The 15,527-nt window shown below is 51.6% G+C and overlaps 1 protein-coding gene across 3 annotated transcripts; it reads left to right on the top strand.

Annotated features, from left to right (window-relative positions):
• The first annotated feature begins 276 nt into the window (after positions 1-276).
• DNPEP (aspartyl aminopeptidase) lies at positions 277-10,517 on the top strand. 3 transcript variants are annotated; one of them, XM_081242455.1, is made up of 15 exons: positions 277-330; positions 931-1,024; positions 1,111-1,199; positions 1,295-1,408; positions 1,592-1,717; positions 1,935-2,065; positions 2,361-2,436; positions 2,549-2,656; positions 3,399-3,476; positions 4,483-4,566; positions 5,581-5,741; positions 6,143-6,182; positions 6,308-6,409; positions 9,840-10,007; positions 10,378-10,517. In XM_081242455.1, the coding sequence occupies exons 2-15, from the start codon at positions 937-939 to the stop codon at positions 10,426-10,428; spliced, it is 1,416 nt and encodes a 471-aa protein (XP_081098581.1). In that variant the 5' UTR covers positions 277-330; positions 931-936; the 3' UTR covers positions 10,429-10,517. The 3 variants fall into 3 exon arrangements, with proteins under 3 accessions (XP_081098581.1, XP_081098582.1, XP_081098583.1); XM_081242456.1 differs by lacking the exon at positions 277-330 and adding an exon at positions 356-468; XM_081242457.1 differs by lacking the exon at positions 277-330 and adding an exon at positions 499-518.
• The last annotated feature ends 5,010 nt before the right edge of the window (positions 10,518-15,527 follow it).

Here is a 15,527-nt window from a genome sequence, read left to right as displayed (position 1 = left end):
CCCTGCATCGGCAGGCAGACTCCCAACCACTGTGCCACCAGGGAAGCCCCACGTTGCTTTTATTATCACCAGTGCGCCTGTGGAGAGAGAGAGCACTTTGTACAGCACCCGTCGGCCCAGGTGAGCTAGCAGGGACGTTTTTACCTGGACTCCCTGACCCGGGGGAGGGGGGGGGCTGGCGGTTCCCGGCTGTCCTAGCACCTCCCGGTAGGCAGAGGGCGCCCGCTACCACCGTGGAGGCGGTGGGGCGGGCGGGGCGGGACGGGGAGGGCGGCGGGAGTGGGGGCGGGCCGTGCGAGCGGACTCAGGCCCACGCGTAAGGCCGTGCAGGTAGGTGGCCACCGCTCGCCCCGCACGAACTTCGATCGCAGAGCCGGCCAGGCGCCCGCTCGGGCCCAAGCTCAGAAGCGCGCTTGCTGACGTGGGGGTTCCGCCCGACGCTAAACGAAACCGAAAGTCCGACCCCGGGTGACCTTACCTTCCTGGGGTTGTTAAAGGGTGGCCTGCGAGACACCGAGGTGGGGTGTTCCCTAGAGAACAGGGCTTTGGTTCCAGAATGGGATCGCGCGCTTAGTACAGGCCGGCCCAGAGTTAGGGGCCCAATTGCGAGCTCGGAGTTTGGGAACTGACCGGGATTTCCAGCTGGTCGGGCACTTGGGGCGGGACTTGGGGGGCTGGGCTAAAGCTCGGATTCGGGGGCGCGCCGTCTGGGACGAGCTGGGCGGGGAGCGCAGCGAGGGTTGTGGTACTTTGGGGGTTGGTTGGTTGGCTGGAGGCCCGGCATTTGCGTCCCTCGGTGGGGAAAGGGGCGGAAGCAGAGGTCTGAGCCTTGAAGCGGTCACTTCGTGGGGATAAGCTGGGAGAGTTCCCGAAGCTTAGATAGATCAGGGGTCCTAGACCTCGTAGGAATCTGAGCGCCCCCTCCGCTAGGTGGCCATGAGCGGCAGGGCCCGCAAGGAGGCGGTGCAAGCAGCGGCCCGGGAACTCCTCAAGTTCGTGAACCGGAGCCCCTCTCCTTTCCACGGTGAGTGACCAGGGCAGCCGAGGCAGGTGGGGGCCGGTGTGCCTCCTACCGGCTTCCATCGCTGTGAGAGGATTCTTTCCCTACAGCTGTGGCCGAGTGCCGCAACCGCCTCCTCCAGGCTGGCTTCCATGAACTCAAGGAGACGGAGAGCTGGGATATCAAGCCCGAGAGCAAGGTACTAGGGTGGGGTGGGAGAGGCAGGAACCTAGGCTGGGGCTCGAAGTCCTGCGCCAGCTGGCTGGCTAATCCAACTCAAAACCGCCACCCCAGTACTTCCTGACCAGGAACTCCTCTACCATCATCGCATTTGCTGTGGGTGGCCAGTATGTTCCTGGCAACGGTTTCAGCCTCATTGGGGCCCACACGGACAGCCCCTGCCTTCGGGTAAGGAACTGGGGCTGTGCTGGGGAGGGGAGGCATCACGGGGTGAGCAGGGAGGAAGACTTGTCACCCACTTCCTCCACACTTGGGGCCCTTCTCTGTCACTTAGCTTGTCAACTGTATGTCTCATCTCCAATCGTGTCAGGTGGCCTTCGCTGAATTCTTATTCCCCATCATCCCACCCAGGTGAAACGGCGGTCTCGCCGCAGCCAGGTGGGCTTCCAGCAGGTTGGTGTGGAGACCTATGGTGGTGGAATCTGGAGCACCTGGTTTGACCGTGACCTGACCGTGGCTGGACGTGTCATTGTCAAGGTGGGGACTGGGGTTGGATCTGGGAGGCTCTCAGCTTCAGCTGCCTGAAGATTGACTGTCACTTTCCTCCAGGGAACCTGTGGAGAGCACCCCGGGGAAGGGGGGTAGGGGCAGTCCAGGTCAGAGGACCACCTTGGTTAGTCTGGGTGAAGTGGGGGATTTAACCAACCGCAGTTGGGGGAGGGCACCCTGGGCTGACCCACGTGTTTGGCCACAGTGCCCTACCTCAGGCCGGCTGGAGCAGCGGCTGGTGCACGTGGACCAGCCCATTCTTCGCATCCCGCACCTGGCCATCCATCTGCAGCGAAATGTCAATGAGAACTTTGGGCCCAACCTGGAGATGCACTTGTGAGACTGGAGTGGAGGCTGTGGTGACTGGGAGGGGTAGGGTGTGGCACCAGGTGATGGAAGGGGCCCCGCTGGGACCTGGGAGACCACTACCTAACGGTGGCCACTGTCAGGCTCTACTCTTGGGACCCAGCTGATGTCCAAGGGCCCTGACAGCTCTGCCATGTGGGGAGCGAGCTGGGAGTTGAAGGACCAAGGCAGGTCCCCATCAGGGGATGCCTGAGCCCCGGGGTGTCACGCCCTGCTGTGTCCTCCGGTCCCCCCCACACACACCCCCTCACGTGTCTCCCCACAGGGTTCCCATTCTTGCTACGGCAGTCCAGGAGGAGCTGGAGAAGGGGACTCCTGAGCCAGGCCCTCTCAGTGCTGTAGTAAGAGCCTCCTGCTCATGGGAAGGGGTGAGCAGGGGGGAGGAGGCTGGTCCTCTGAGAAGGGGAGAGAGGGAGGAGCGGACCCTCCTCCCAGCATCCTTCTGCCCTGCAGGATGACCGGCACCACTCAGTGCTCATGTCCCTCCTCTGTGCCCATCTGGGGCTGAGCTCCGAGGACATCTTGGAGATGGAGCTGTGTCTTGCAGACACTCAGCCTGCGGTGAGGAGCAGCTGCAGGAACTCGTGGGTGGGGACCTCTGGGATCCCAGCATGTCCCCTCAAGCGCTCGTCACCTCTGCCAGGCCCCCAGTTACTCTCACCCCTGTTTTTCCAGTAGACACCACCCCGCTCTGCTTCCAGGGCAGTGGGTCTCAAAAAGGGCAGGTTTCCCACTTCAGACTTGCCTACTTGACTGTGTAGGGTGAGGTTTGGGCATCAGCTTTCCACAGATTCCCCAGGAGTTTCTGCTACAGGGGTCCCTGTCCACTTTGACCTGTGCTGGCTCCAAACCTCTAAGGACAAGAGGCCTGGATGTGGCCCTCTTCTTCCTGGAGCCTGTCCCTGTGTCTCTCCCAGTTGCCGACAGTAGGACATTGCTGTGTCTTTGGACGCTCGGCCTTGTTTGAACATGCGCTGTTTCTGTTTCTCATCTGGTCTCCTCTGCTTATTTCCTTAGTTTTCCTTCTTCTTTTCTTGTTCAGTCCCTCCCTTTTCCTGTCCCACAGGAACTGGTCACGAACTATGGGCCTCCACCCTCCCATCCCTCAGCTCCAGCCCGTCGCTTCTCCATTCTCTGCTCAGCTCTGCACAGCGGCTCCTAATGCTTGCTCTAGGCCAGGGGCTGGGAGAGGTTGCACAAGGAACCAGGGAGACTCGCTCAAGCACAGGCCCTTAGGGGCTGGGAGAAGAGGGTGAGTCCGGGGGCGGGGATGAAGGTCAGGATGACTGTTCTGTCTTTCTAGGTCCTGGGTGGTGCCTATGAGGAGTTCATCTTTGCCCCTCGGCTGGATAATCTGCACAGCTGCTTCTGTGCCCTGCAGGTGAGGAGCCGGGACACCCCCAGGAGCACTGGGGCGGGGGGACCGCCTCATGCTCTATGGGTCATAAGAAGGCCCCTGGTGCAGGGTGGACCATGGAGAGGGGCCTAAATGCTGCAGCGTCAGCATTACTCCTCTTGGTCCCCTCCTTGCACCGGGCTGGGGCCAGGGGCTGAGGTAGGGGGAAGGCTGAGAGGTTGTTTAGGGCATCACGGTGTCTTGTCCTAACCCTGCTCCTGTTGCTTCTCCTTTAAGTTAATCTCTGCCTCATAGGAAAGGCTCTCGAATCCCCTACGGCCATATCATCCTCTGTCTCTGCTCCCTGTTCGCCTTCCCAGCCAAGCCCTGGCTGAAGCCCAGCCAAGCCCTGGCTGAAGCCCATCCAGCCGTCTTTGAGCCTTGGGATCTCAGTGGTGTGGTCTCTCTTCCTCCTGGGCACCTTGATCTTCCCTACCATCTTTCTACCCTGGTTACTTCCCTCGCTTTCTCACGCCTCATCCCTGTTCCTCCCTCTGTCCTATTCATGTTCTCCTTTGTGCCCCATCCTGTTCCTGGAGAAACACTTTGGGCTGTAATTGAGACCAGAACCAGGCGTGGGACCCATATCCACTTATGCAGCCAGCCAGCCAGTCATGTCACCTTGACGGAGTCACAGACTCCCCTTTGGACCTCAGTCTCTTCACTGAGGCCAATTAGTTTACACGATCTGTGTGGTCCTTCTGACTTTCCAGGATTCTCAGCCCTTCCCCTCTGTCTTACACATCCTCCTGCCTTTGTGTGTGGGAGAACACTCAGAGAGGGGTTTCTCCATCCCATTGTAAAGGGCCCTGCATGTCTTCTCACCAGGCAGCGCCCTGTGAGATGCAGGCCAGTGATAGCCTGAGCCCGCTTCACTCCAGCCATGACGGTGGGAAGCAGGCGGGCGAGTGTGAACCCCCGAGGTGCTGGTGGGCTGAGTTATGGAAGGAGGAGCGGGGAGGATGATTCTCTGGTTCTCTCCCCAAACTAGGCCTTGATCGATTCCTGCGCAGCCCCTGCCTCCCTGGCCGCGGATCCCCACGTGCGCATGATTGCCCTGTACGACAACGAAGAGGTACGTGAAGGGGTCTGGGGAGGGTCTCCTCTGGGGAGTCTTCTGTAGCCAGCTGTGTCCAGCAGCCACGGCGAGCCAGGGCTATTCTGGAGGCTGCAAAGACAGGTGGGACGCTGCCTGTGCTTCCTCAGCGCTCACTGTCCCCTCTGGATCAGCACGTATCTGCTTTTAGCGTGACCACACCTCCCACGTCTCTCTGTGTGCCGTGTGGTGAGCTACTCGAGAACAGGGACCCTGCCCTTTCACCCTGGTGGCCCCAGGACTCAGCCCAGGCTGGGTCCTCTCCTTGTGTGCTTGGGTTAGGATGCAGGCTTAGATGCCGTGGAAGAGGCTGCACAGCTGCACAGTTCTCTCCAGGTAACCGCACAGGTCAGAGTTAGCAGTTCAGGACACCCCAAACACATGGTGTCCATCTCAGGGTCCGGGGCGGCTGTCCAGCTTCTGCTACCGTGTCTGTACTGAGTTAGGAAGGAAGAAAAGGTCAAAGGGGCAGTGTCCACCCATCCTTTTAAGGGCATGACCCACAGGTGGCATTCATCACTGCCTGCATTCCCTGGAACTTGGCATAGCCATGTTTAGCTACAAGGGAAGCTGGGAATGTCATCTCTAGCTGGGCGGTCTAATGCTCAGCTACAACTCGGGTGTTCTGTTATAGAAAGGATCATGGACAGTTAGCAGCCCCTGTCACATGCATGAAAGAAGATTGACCAGTTAGGTGGGGCACCTGTGCTGAGCCCCAGATGTGAGGGTCAGGGGAGAAGGAAGGGAGCCAAGAAGGGAAGTAGACTGGAAAGTGCTATTTCAGCCCCGGAGATGGCCGAGGATCAGTTTGGCCCCAGCTCACCATCAGCTTTTTGGTGGCACAGGGTTGGGAAGTTGCTGATAACAGCCCACATTCCCCACCCACTGACTCAGTGGGGTCCTGGGCCAGTCTGGGTAGTGGGCCCCTCTGCCTGGCCTCCAGCTCCAGCCCCCGAGCCCGGACCCCTAGAGCCAGGCCTCTGCTATCACCAGGTGGGGTCGGAGAGCGCACAGGGTGCACAGTCACTGCTGACGGAGCTGGTGCTGCGGCGGATCTCGGCCTCACCCCAGTGCCTGACGGCCTTTGAGGAAGCCATCCCCAAGTCCTACATGATCAGCGCAGACATGGCCCACGCTGTGCACCCCAACTACCTGTGAGTCTCCCGTGCCAGGCACGCAGTCCTCACACAGCCGGAGACCCGAGCGTGACCTGCCTTTGGGCTCAGCCCTGGGCCTGGGCCTCGGCCTCTCCCCTTCCCCTTCCTCCTCATTCTGCCAGGAGGTTCAGAGGGGACTTCATTTTGACTGCTCCAAGGCTCAGCTGGGTCAAAGTCATGGGTGCCTAACCAATCCAGATAGGTTCTATCTGCAAATCTATCTCCATCTGTAGCTGGAGGCTGCCTGGAGCACTGTGTTTAGCGTGATTCTCAGGTCCTGCCAGGCTGGGTGGGAAAGAATGCTGTGATCCATTAGTGATGTCTGCTGTGGGAGAGTGGTGGGTGTTGACAGGCGCAGCTCCTGTTTGCCATCCCCGTCCCTTCTCTGTCTCTTACAGGGACAAGCATGAGGAGAACCACCGGCCCTTATTCCACAAGGTGAGGAGCTCCTGCTTCTCCTTGGGGACTTGGAGGCCTGGCTGGTTCCGGGCCCTAATCTTGTTCCCTCTGGGCCTCTCATCCATCACTGCCTCACTCTTGACTCCTGGTTTTGCTCTCCCCAGGGCCCTGTGATCAAGGTGAACAGCAAGCAACGCTACGCCTCAAATGCGGTTTCAGAGGCCCTGATCCGAGAGGTGGCCAGGAATGTCGGGGTGCCCCTGCAGGTGAGGGTGGGCCCTACCTGGGAAGGGGTGATGGAGGGAGTGGAGGGGGGCACAAGCAGATGGCTCCCCAATGAGGGAAGCCTTGTAGATAGTCTTTAGTGGGGGGGTGTCCCAGTAGAGTGAGGAGCGTTGGGGTTTGGATATAGGCAGAGCTGGGATCGGTGCTGGTTCTCCCGTGGTGCTGGTCTGTGACCTTGGGCTCATCTCCTAATACGCCTTGATTTCCAGTTTCCACACCTGTAAAATGGAATTCAAGGTACAGTGCGCTCATGGCACATAGTGGGTTAGTCCTGCCTTTTCCCTACCCAGCACCCCCAGCTCCTCTGTGTCTCTCTTACACACCGTGGCGGCTTCCATTAGAGAAGTTCAGGGCCGAGAAACCTGGAACTCATCGTCAGTGGCACACCTAGTCGAAGAGAACGAGAGAGGGAGATAAGCAATATATAATACACATGTTAGGATAACACATATATCAGGGATTGGGGCTCAGGTGGTCCAGTGACACACATAGCAGGTGGGTCCTGGTGAGTCAGGACTAGGACCCTGCAATGATCCCCAGCCTGGGGTGTTCTCTGCTGCACAGGGCCATGCCCCCCTTGTAGAGCTGAGTTGTTCCATTCTCAGGAAGGCCTCTCTGAGGAGGTGACACTTGAGCTGAGACCTAAGTATTGAGAACAAGGCAGCTAGGAGCGAATAGCATCCCTGCCAGAGGGAACAAGGGCAGAGGCTCCCAGGGGCACAGGAGTGAGCTTGGTCTACGAGGAGGAGCCAGAGCCAGGGTGGTGGAGCCAGGGTGAGAGCAGCAGGGAGACGGGGGAGAAGCCTGCCCAGGCCAGTCATGCAGGGCCTCCTAGGCTGTGGAAGGGTGTTTAGATTTTCTTCTAAGGCAGTAGGAAGATGTTAGGGGATTTTTCTTTAATGGCTTACAGCAGAAGCAGGACATGTATACTTTAGAAAATATAAATGGAAATGAGAAAATAAAACAATCCCCAGAGATTTGTGTATATTCTTCCAGACTTTTTTCTATGTATATACTTAACACACATTTTTTAAAAAATGAAATCAATTTGGGCTTCTCTGGTGGCACAGTGGTTGAGAGTCCGCCTGCTGATGCAGGGGACACAGATTCGTGCCCCGGTCCGGGAAGATCCCACATGCCGCAGAGCGGCTGGGCCCGTGAGCCATGGCCGCTGGGCCTGCGTGTCTGGAGCCTGTGTTCTGCAACGGGAGAAGCCACAACAGTGAGACGCCCGCGTACCGCAAAAAAAAAAAAAAAAAAAATCATTTTAGATATATCTTTTGCTTTATTTTTTCACTCAGTATTCTCCACCTTTCCATTTCAGTGAATTTTTGTTTCAGTAAATATATATCTCATTTAATGTACAGATCATTTTCAATTCTCCCCAGTTTTCCCCAAAACATTCTTTACAGTTGTTTGTCCCACTTTAGTTTACAGTTCAGGAACACAAGTTATATCTGGTTGCTAATCTAGCACAGCTGCACCGCCTCCTTTTTCTTTTTTTCTTTTTCTTTAAATAACAGTGACTTGTTGAAGAAACCAGGCTGGTCATCCCTTATAATTTCCTTCCTGGATTTGCTTCCTCTTGGCGTCATTGAGCTTGTGCCTCTAGCCCCTGTATCTCCTATAATCTAGAATTCATATCTAAAGGGTAGGTGGATTCAAGTTAAACATTTTTGGCTAGAAGACATCGTGACTGGTGTGTTCTTCATGTTGTGTCATCCACATATTATCTGGGTGATTCACTCTTAGTGATAATAAGATTGATCACCGGATTTGGGGGGGTGCCCTCAAAATCTCTCCACCATCTGGAGGTTTTCCTCTTTTGATTGGATAGTAAACCTGTACAAGTGATGAGTTCCCCATCAACCAGAAAGGTGTCTGGTTTTAAAACCAGTTGATAATCTTTGCCTAAATCCATAATTTCATTAGAGTTTACTGAAAAATGCCCCCCCCCATTCTTTTATCCCTTTAACGTTTATTAGCTGTCATTCTTCTGTGAAGTAGAACTTTCCCCCATCAAGAGGGCCATTTGGTTATTGTGAAGTATGGTTCCTCCTGGAAAGACAGGACAAATGTTATTCTTTCCCTTAAATAACCACTTTTCAAGGTGAGGTGTTTTAATGGCTGCCTCAAATGCTGGCAAATACGAGGATTTTTTTTTCTTTTCCTTTTTTGATGATCATTATGAAGAATCATAGATTTTCATTGGTTCAGTTTCGTTGGTTCAGTGTGAATCTGGTCCACTGTAATCATGTTATTTCACGCTCAAATTGTCATGACTTTGACCAGTGGGAGCCCTTTCAACATAACTCCTGTGGCCTTTGTCATGACTCTGGAAAGTTGTCTTGCTTTTTGGCACAATAAGAAATTGCAGGCTCATCTTGTTCATTTCTCTCCCCAGACTTGGTAGCTTTTGATGGATACTGATGTTAGAGACCGAAGTCTGGCATCATGAGTGTTCATTGTTATTGGGGGCGGGGAAATGCTTTGGAGCCATTTCTATGGACATGGCTAGGAAAAAATATATGTATTTTAAAAAACATGAGTTAATACTGTGATTCTCATTTTTTAAATTAATTTATTTATTTTTGGCTGTGTTGGGTCTTCGTTTCTGTGCGAGGGCTTTCTCTAGTTGCGGCGAGCGGGGGCCACTCTTCATTGCAGTGTGCGGGCCTCTCACTATCGCGGCCTCTCTTGTTGCGGAGCACAGGCTCCAGACACACAGGCTCAGTAGTTGTGGCTCACGGGCCTAGTTGCTCCGTGGCATGTGGGATCTTCCCAGCCCAGGGCTCGAACCCGTGTCCCCTGCATTAGCAGGCAGATTCTCAACCACTGCACCACCAGGGAAGCCCCTCATTTTTTAAGAAAGAATAGTTATTACTTACTTTATTTGGTTTTGTAATTCTCTTTTCCCTTATGGGGAAAATCTTGATGTCTAACATCATATTGTGATTTTCTTATTTACTTTTTTACCAGAATACAAATAAAATAGTTTAAAAATGCCAATAGCCATATTTTTAAAACCACTAAGATTACTGAGTGATTTTTCTTTGTGTGTGGGTAGGGAGGGGTGCATGTTAAGGTGACATAAAGGATACACATATTTTTAAAATCCCTCTGCCCACCATGTGGGGAATGGATTACATGGGAGGCAATATGATGGTAGCTGGACTAGGGTGGTGGTAATGCAGATGCAGAGAATGGGACCAGTTCAGAATCCACTGTCCTTTGGGCCTGCCATTTAGTGTCGGCTTTGTGATTTTATGCTGGTCACATTCACCCTCCGAGGAGGTCGAAGTGGACGATGTAGCAGACCCCTTTCAGCCCTGCAGTTCTAAGGTGACTTCCTCCTGGGCCTTAATAAACACACACCTCACGTTGCTCATGAACCTCTCCTCCTCTCCCCAGGATCTCATGGTCCGGAATGACTCTCCCTGCGGGACCACCATTGGACCTATCTTGGCTTCTCGGCTGGGGCTGCGGGTGCTGGATTTAGGCAGCCCCCAACTGGCCATGCACTCCATCCGGGAGACAGCCTGCACCACAGGAGTACTCCAGACCCTCACTCTCTTCAAGGTGACTCCCACCCCACCTGTCACCGTGGCAACTGGGCTCCTTCCCCATCTAGTGCCTGGATTGGTTGCTGGGGCAACATCACCGTCACTAAGTGGCTGGCCTACGCCATGGGGCTGGTTGTCTTGGTGCTACCCCGTAGGAAAAGAAGGGTCCCCATTCTTCTCAAGGCACAGGGGCCCTGATCAGCCCCCAGAGGATAATGAACTGTCAGAGAGGGGATCAGGGATGGGAAGCCTGGGGCAGTTGTCAAGTGTGCGTGAGGCAACTATGCCTTCCTCTCTAGCTGGGGCCATGTTGGTGGATGGTGAGCAGTGGGGCACCCCCATCTGGTCTCCACTAATCTCAAATTCCATGTTGCCTACTATTTTAGGGCTTCTTTGAGCTTTTCCCTTCTCTGAGCCGTAACCTCCTAGTGGATTGAGGCCTCTTGGAAAGACTTCTCTTGCACTTGAGAGGGGAAGTTCTCCGCTGAGCTGAAGCTGGATTATTAAAGTGGATTTTTCACTCAAACTCATTCTGTTGTGCTGCTTTGGAGATTGGAGGCGTGGGCGTTCAGCCGGCTTAAACCTCTGGAACCAGAGCAGACGGGGAAGTTGGGGTACAGGTAGAGGAGGCTGCAAATCCTGGGAACTGATGGAGGCCTGATTTCAAATCTCTTTTCTCTTTTTTAAGCTCATGCCTGAGTGGGTGGAGATGGTAGGTTCACTATGGAAAGGTCACTTCTTCTGCCATCCCCGGTCCTTCCCATCCCAGAGTAGTTCAGAGCCCAGCTCAGCCCTCTGAAGTCTGGGTGCTCAGCGTTAGATGCCCCCAGAGCCGCCCTGGGCAGCCCAGGCTGTTTCCCTCTCCCAGTCCCTCCCCATCTTTCCCAGGCACTGCCAAAAGAAGAACACAGTCCGGGCTTCAGCATAGCCCTGCATCATCCACTTCACTTAGCAGCCACTGGTGTTACTTAATTGTTAACAATTACCAAGAAACAATTATCACTGAAAAAAATCAAAATAGGAAAAGTCAATGTCTGCTTATAAACTATTCTATCAAAATAATTGTGCTAACTGGTGTCTTTCCAAATTTTCGGATACCAATACGAAAATTAATTTTTATATAAATATGACCATTTAAGTTTTAAAAAACAATATGATACATAAAACAATAATATTGCTTGTGGGATTTAAAATATATATGATTAAACTGTGTGACCACAATAGCACAAACTCAGGAGAGGGAAACTGGTTAAAGTGTGCTAAGTTTCTTGTAATGTCCAGGAAGAGAGTGAAGGAATCAATTAATACTGTCCTTTGAAGTCAAGAATACATACTGTATTTTTTAAGAAAGCCACTAAAAGAATTTGAGTCTACAGCTTCTACTAGGAGTTGAATTGTGTCCCCCAAAAGATACTGAAATCCTAACCCACAGTACCTGTCAATGTGATGTTATTTGGAAATAGGGTCTTTGCCGATGATCAAGTTAAGATGAGGTCGTTTTAGTGGACCCTCATCCAATAGGACTGTGTCCTTATGAAAAGGGGAAATTTGGTCACAGAGTCAGACATGCATAGAGCGGAGAAGATATGGAGACACAGGGACAGTGCCATGTGAAAATGGAGGATCAGGGTATTGCATATACAAGTCAAGGAATGTCAAACATTGACAGCAAACCACACGAAGCTAGGAAGAGGCAAGGAAGGATTCCCCAACAGGTTTCAGAGGGAACATGGCCCTGCCAACACCAGGATTTCAGACTCCTAAGTCTCCAGAAATAGAACAAATTCTGTTGTGTTAAGTCAACCAGTTTGTGATACTTTGTTACAGCAGCCCTAGGAAATGAATATAGCTTCAAAATAATTGAGTGAGGGAAATAGGATAATAAAAAGTGATCGGTCTATTCTGCAACTTCGCTTCAAATGGTTCAGCAAAACCACATTATGTATATATTTGTGTGTGGTATAAAATAGTAAAATGAGTTGATAAAATAGGTCAAAAAGTATTGACTAGGTGGAGAGACTGGGTGTTCATTGTACTATTTTTTTTTCGAATTTTTTGTATGTTTGAACTTTTTTTTTTTTTTTTTTAATTTGCGGTACGCGGGCCTCTCACTGTTGTGGCCTCTCCTGTTGCGGAGCACAGGCTCTGGACGTGCAGGCTCAGCGGCCATGGCTCACGGGCCCAGCCACTCCGTGACATGTGGGATCTTCCCGGACCGGGGCATGAACCCGTGTCCCCCCGCATCGGCAGGCGGACTCTCAACCACTGCGCCACCAGGGAAACCCTGGTGACTTGTTAATACAACTTTATTGAGATATAATTCACCCATTTAAAATAGTGTTTAGTTATATTCATGGGCTTGTGCGACCATCCCTACAGTCAATTTTGTAACATTTTCATCATACCTCCCAAAGAAACCCATAACCTCTAGTGGTTACTACCTATTCCTTCCTCTAACCCCCCATCCCCCAGCCCTAGGCAACTACCAATTTACTCTCTATCTCTTTGGATTTGGTTATTCTGGACGGTTCCTGTAAACGGAATCACACAATATGCAGTCTGTTGTGACTGGCTTTTTTCACTCAGCATGTTTTCAAGGTTCATCCATGTTGTGGCATGTGTCCGAAGTTCGTTTCTTTTTATTAATGAATAATACTCCGTCATGTGGGTACACCCCATTTTGTTTACCCAGTCATCAGTTGATGGACATTTGGGCTGTTTCCACTGTTTGGCTATTATGAATAATGCTGCTGTCAGCATTCATGTAGAGGTTTTTGTGTGGACGTAGGTTTTCATTTCTCTTGTGTGTATACTTAGCAGTGGAATTGCTGGGTTATATGGTAACTCTGTGTTTAACCTTTTGATGAAGTACCAGACTGTTTTCCACAGCAGCTGCACCCTTTTACATTCCCACCAGCAGCGTATAAAGGTTCCTCACTGGCACTTGTTATTATCTATCTTTTTGCTTCTTGCCACCCTACTGGGTGTGAAGTGGTATCTCATCACGGATTTGATTTGCATTTTCCTGATGGTCAATGGTATTAACATCTGTTCATGTGCATATTAGCCATTTCAATATTTTCTTTGAAGATATGTTCATTCAGATTATTTCCCCATTTTTTTTTCATCTTTATTGGAGTATAATTCCTTTACAATGGTGTGTTAGTTTCTGATTTATAACAAAGTGAATCAGCTATGCATATACATATATCCCCATATCTCCTCCCTCTTGCGTCTCCCTCCCACCCTCCCTATCCCACCCCTCTAGGTGGTCACAAAGCACTGAGCTGATCTCCCTGGGCTATGCGGCTGCTTCCCACTAGCTAGCTATTGTACATTTGGTAGTGTATATACGTCCATGCCACTCTCTCACTGTCCCGCTTACCCTTCCCCCTCCTTGTGTCCTTAAGTCCATTTTCTAGTAGGTCTGCGTCTTTATTCCCGTCCTGCCCCTAGGTTCTTCATGACCATTTTGTTTGTTTGTTTGTTTTTTAGATTCCATATATATGTGTTAGCATACGGTATTTGTTTTTCTCTTTCTGACTTACTTCACTCTGTATGACAGACTCTAGGTCCATCCACCTCACTACAAGTAGCTCAATTTCGTTTCTTTTTATGGCTGAGTAATATTCCACTGTATATATGTGCCACATCTTCTTTATCTATTCACCTGTTGATGGACACTTTATTTCCCCATTTTGAAATTGGGTTATTTGTCTTTTTATTGGGTCTTCACCTTTTTGCATCAATATTAGAATCTGCTTGTGAACTGGAGGAGGAGAGAGATTCAGGATAAAGAAAATATTGGATTCTCCTCCACCCCACCCCATCTACCTGGATTGAAGAGGGTCTGTGTAGTAGAAAGCTCATGCCCCACATTGTGTAGCTGGATGTACTGTGGCTTTCAGGAACAGAACCTGGACTCGCCCATCCTACCTGCCTGAAACCAGGTTCCGTGCTTTATTCTTCCAAGGATTCCAGAACTCTTTCCAGCTCTCCTCCCAGGAAGCAGCTGAATTTCTTCCCCTGCCTAGCCTGTCCAGTAGAGGTGACTAGAAGTCCCTGGAAGAGGCCAGCATCCATCTCCTTGGGACTAGCCCAACCCCCTGGTGCTGTCCAAGTGCTCCTGAACCAGGAATCACGGGGTCCCCAGCCAGAACCTCTCCACCCACCTCCATATATCCTGGACTCTGAATTGGGGGATTGGGCAACTCCAAGTGTATGGCAAATAGAAGACATGAAAGATGCGGGTGGAGAGTGGGCAATGATTTCTTAAGGAAAAGTGTCCGACCCTTCCTGGAAGCAGTTTCATGGTTGCAGGGTTCAGAAGAGAGATCTGCTTTGAGTTTGAATTACTACTCCTAATAACCATAGTGTCTAATGTGAAAGTAATGCCTTAGTGCTTTCAAGGCATTCTTTCCATCCTCAGCCTCATTTGATTCTCACAACAGCATCATTATTAAATTCCCATTTGATCACTTATTACATGCTAAGCACTGTGCTAAGAAACCTACATGCATTATCTCCTGACATTCTCTCAACAACCCTATGAGGTTAGTCATTTCATGGATGAGAAAACTGAAGCTTGTCAAGTTTAATTAAGTTTCCAAGAACAGGACTCAAATTCTGAGGTTGGCAGAAGACAAACTCCTGTACTCTGGATCCCTCCAATGCCCTGTGGTCCCTATGCAGTTTGGGGAAAGTGGAAATTCTAATCACACTCTGGCTTCTGGGATGGGCCCATCAAACTGTCCCAAGTGTCAACTCATTCCGTCCTTCCACCATGTTGTCATTCAAGGTGTGAAGACTCAGAAGATGGAGCACATGCCCAGCCTCCATGCCCCAGAGACCTGCTCAAGGGATGGGCAGGCAGCCTTTTTCACCAAAACCACCAGGCTAAGATGTGTGAGGCCTGTGCACTACACATATCTGGTAGACAGAGCAGCTGGGAAGGGAATAAGTGTTAGGGCTGCAGGTAGGAGCTGTCAGAAGTCCAGTGAATAGAATGAAGAGAGGGGCTGTCTGATTTCAGCCAGAAGCAACCTCGTGATCCATTAGTGATGTCTGCAAAGGGAGGAGACAGGGAAGCACAGCTCCTATTTGCTGTTGTTCCCTACGGTGAGATTCCCTCAGGGATTTTGAAATACTTCATTAGGGCCTCCTCTCTTTCCCTTTGAGTTCTTTCACCATTGTCTCTTCACCCTTGATTCCTGCCTTGCCTCACCTCAGAGCCCAGTGACCAAGGTAAACTGGGAGCAACACTGAAGTGGTTTCAGAGGTCCTGAACCAAGAGATGACCAACCCCTACAAGGCCTTGCTGCAGGTGAGGGCCTGGCTTTGTCTAGAAAGTTTGAGCCCACCAAGAGCCTGTTTAAAGAGGGAGGCAGGGTGAAGGAGGGGCTAGATGTTGGCTGATAAGGAATGACAGGACTCCATTGAACCTGGCGAAGAGCCTTCTGGAAGAGAGGGCCTGGAGGATGGGAAAGAACAGGGCTTGCAGTACAGACAGAGCCAGCCCAGTCCTGGTTCTGCTGCT

This window comes from Mesoplodon bidens, assembly GCF_964165515.1.
Source record: "Mesoplodon bidens genome assembly, chromosome: 8".
Taxonomy (NCBI): Eukaryota; Metazoa; Chordata; class Mammalia; order Artiodactyla; family Ziphiidae; genus Mesoplodon; species Mesoplodon bidens.
The sequence above is the reverse complement of the archived record's forward strand: the minus strand, read 5'-3'. Positions and strand labels throughout refer to the sequence as shown.

What these genes read in the sequence shown, in the direction of transcription:
- DNPEP (XM_081242455.1), top strand. Translation starts at nt 937, where the DNA reads ATGAGCGGCAGGGCCCGCAAGGAGGCGGTGCAAGCAGCGGCCCGGGAA. An exon ending in CAGGCCCTCTCAGTGCTGTA is followed by an intron (nt 2,437 to 2,548) that starts GTAAGAGCCTCC and finishes TCTGCCCTGCAG; the next exon opens with GATGACCGGCACCACTCAGT. An exon ending in GCTGCTTCTGTGCCCTGCAG is followed by an intron (nt 3,477 to 4,482) that starts GTGAGGAGCCGG and finishes TCCCCAAACTAG; the next exon opens with GCCTTGATCGATTCCTGCGC.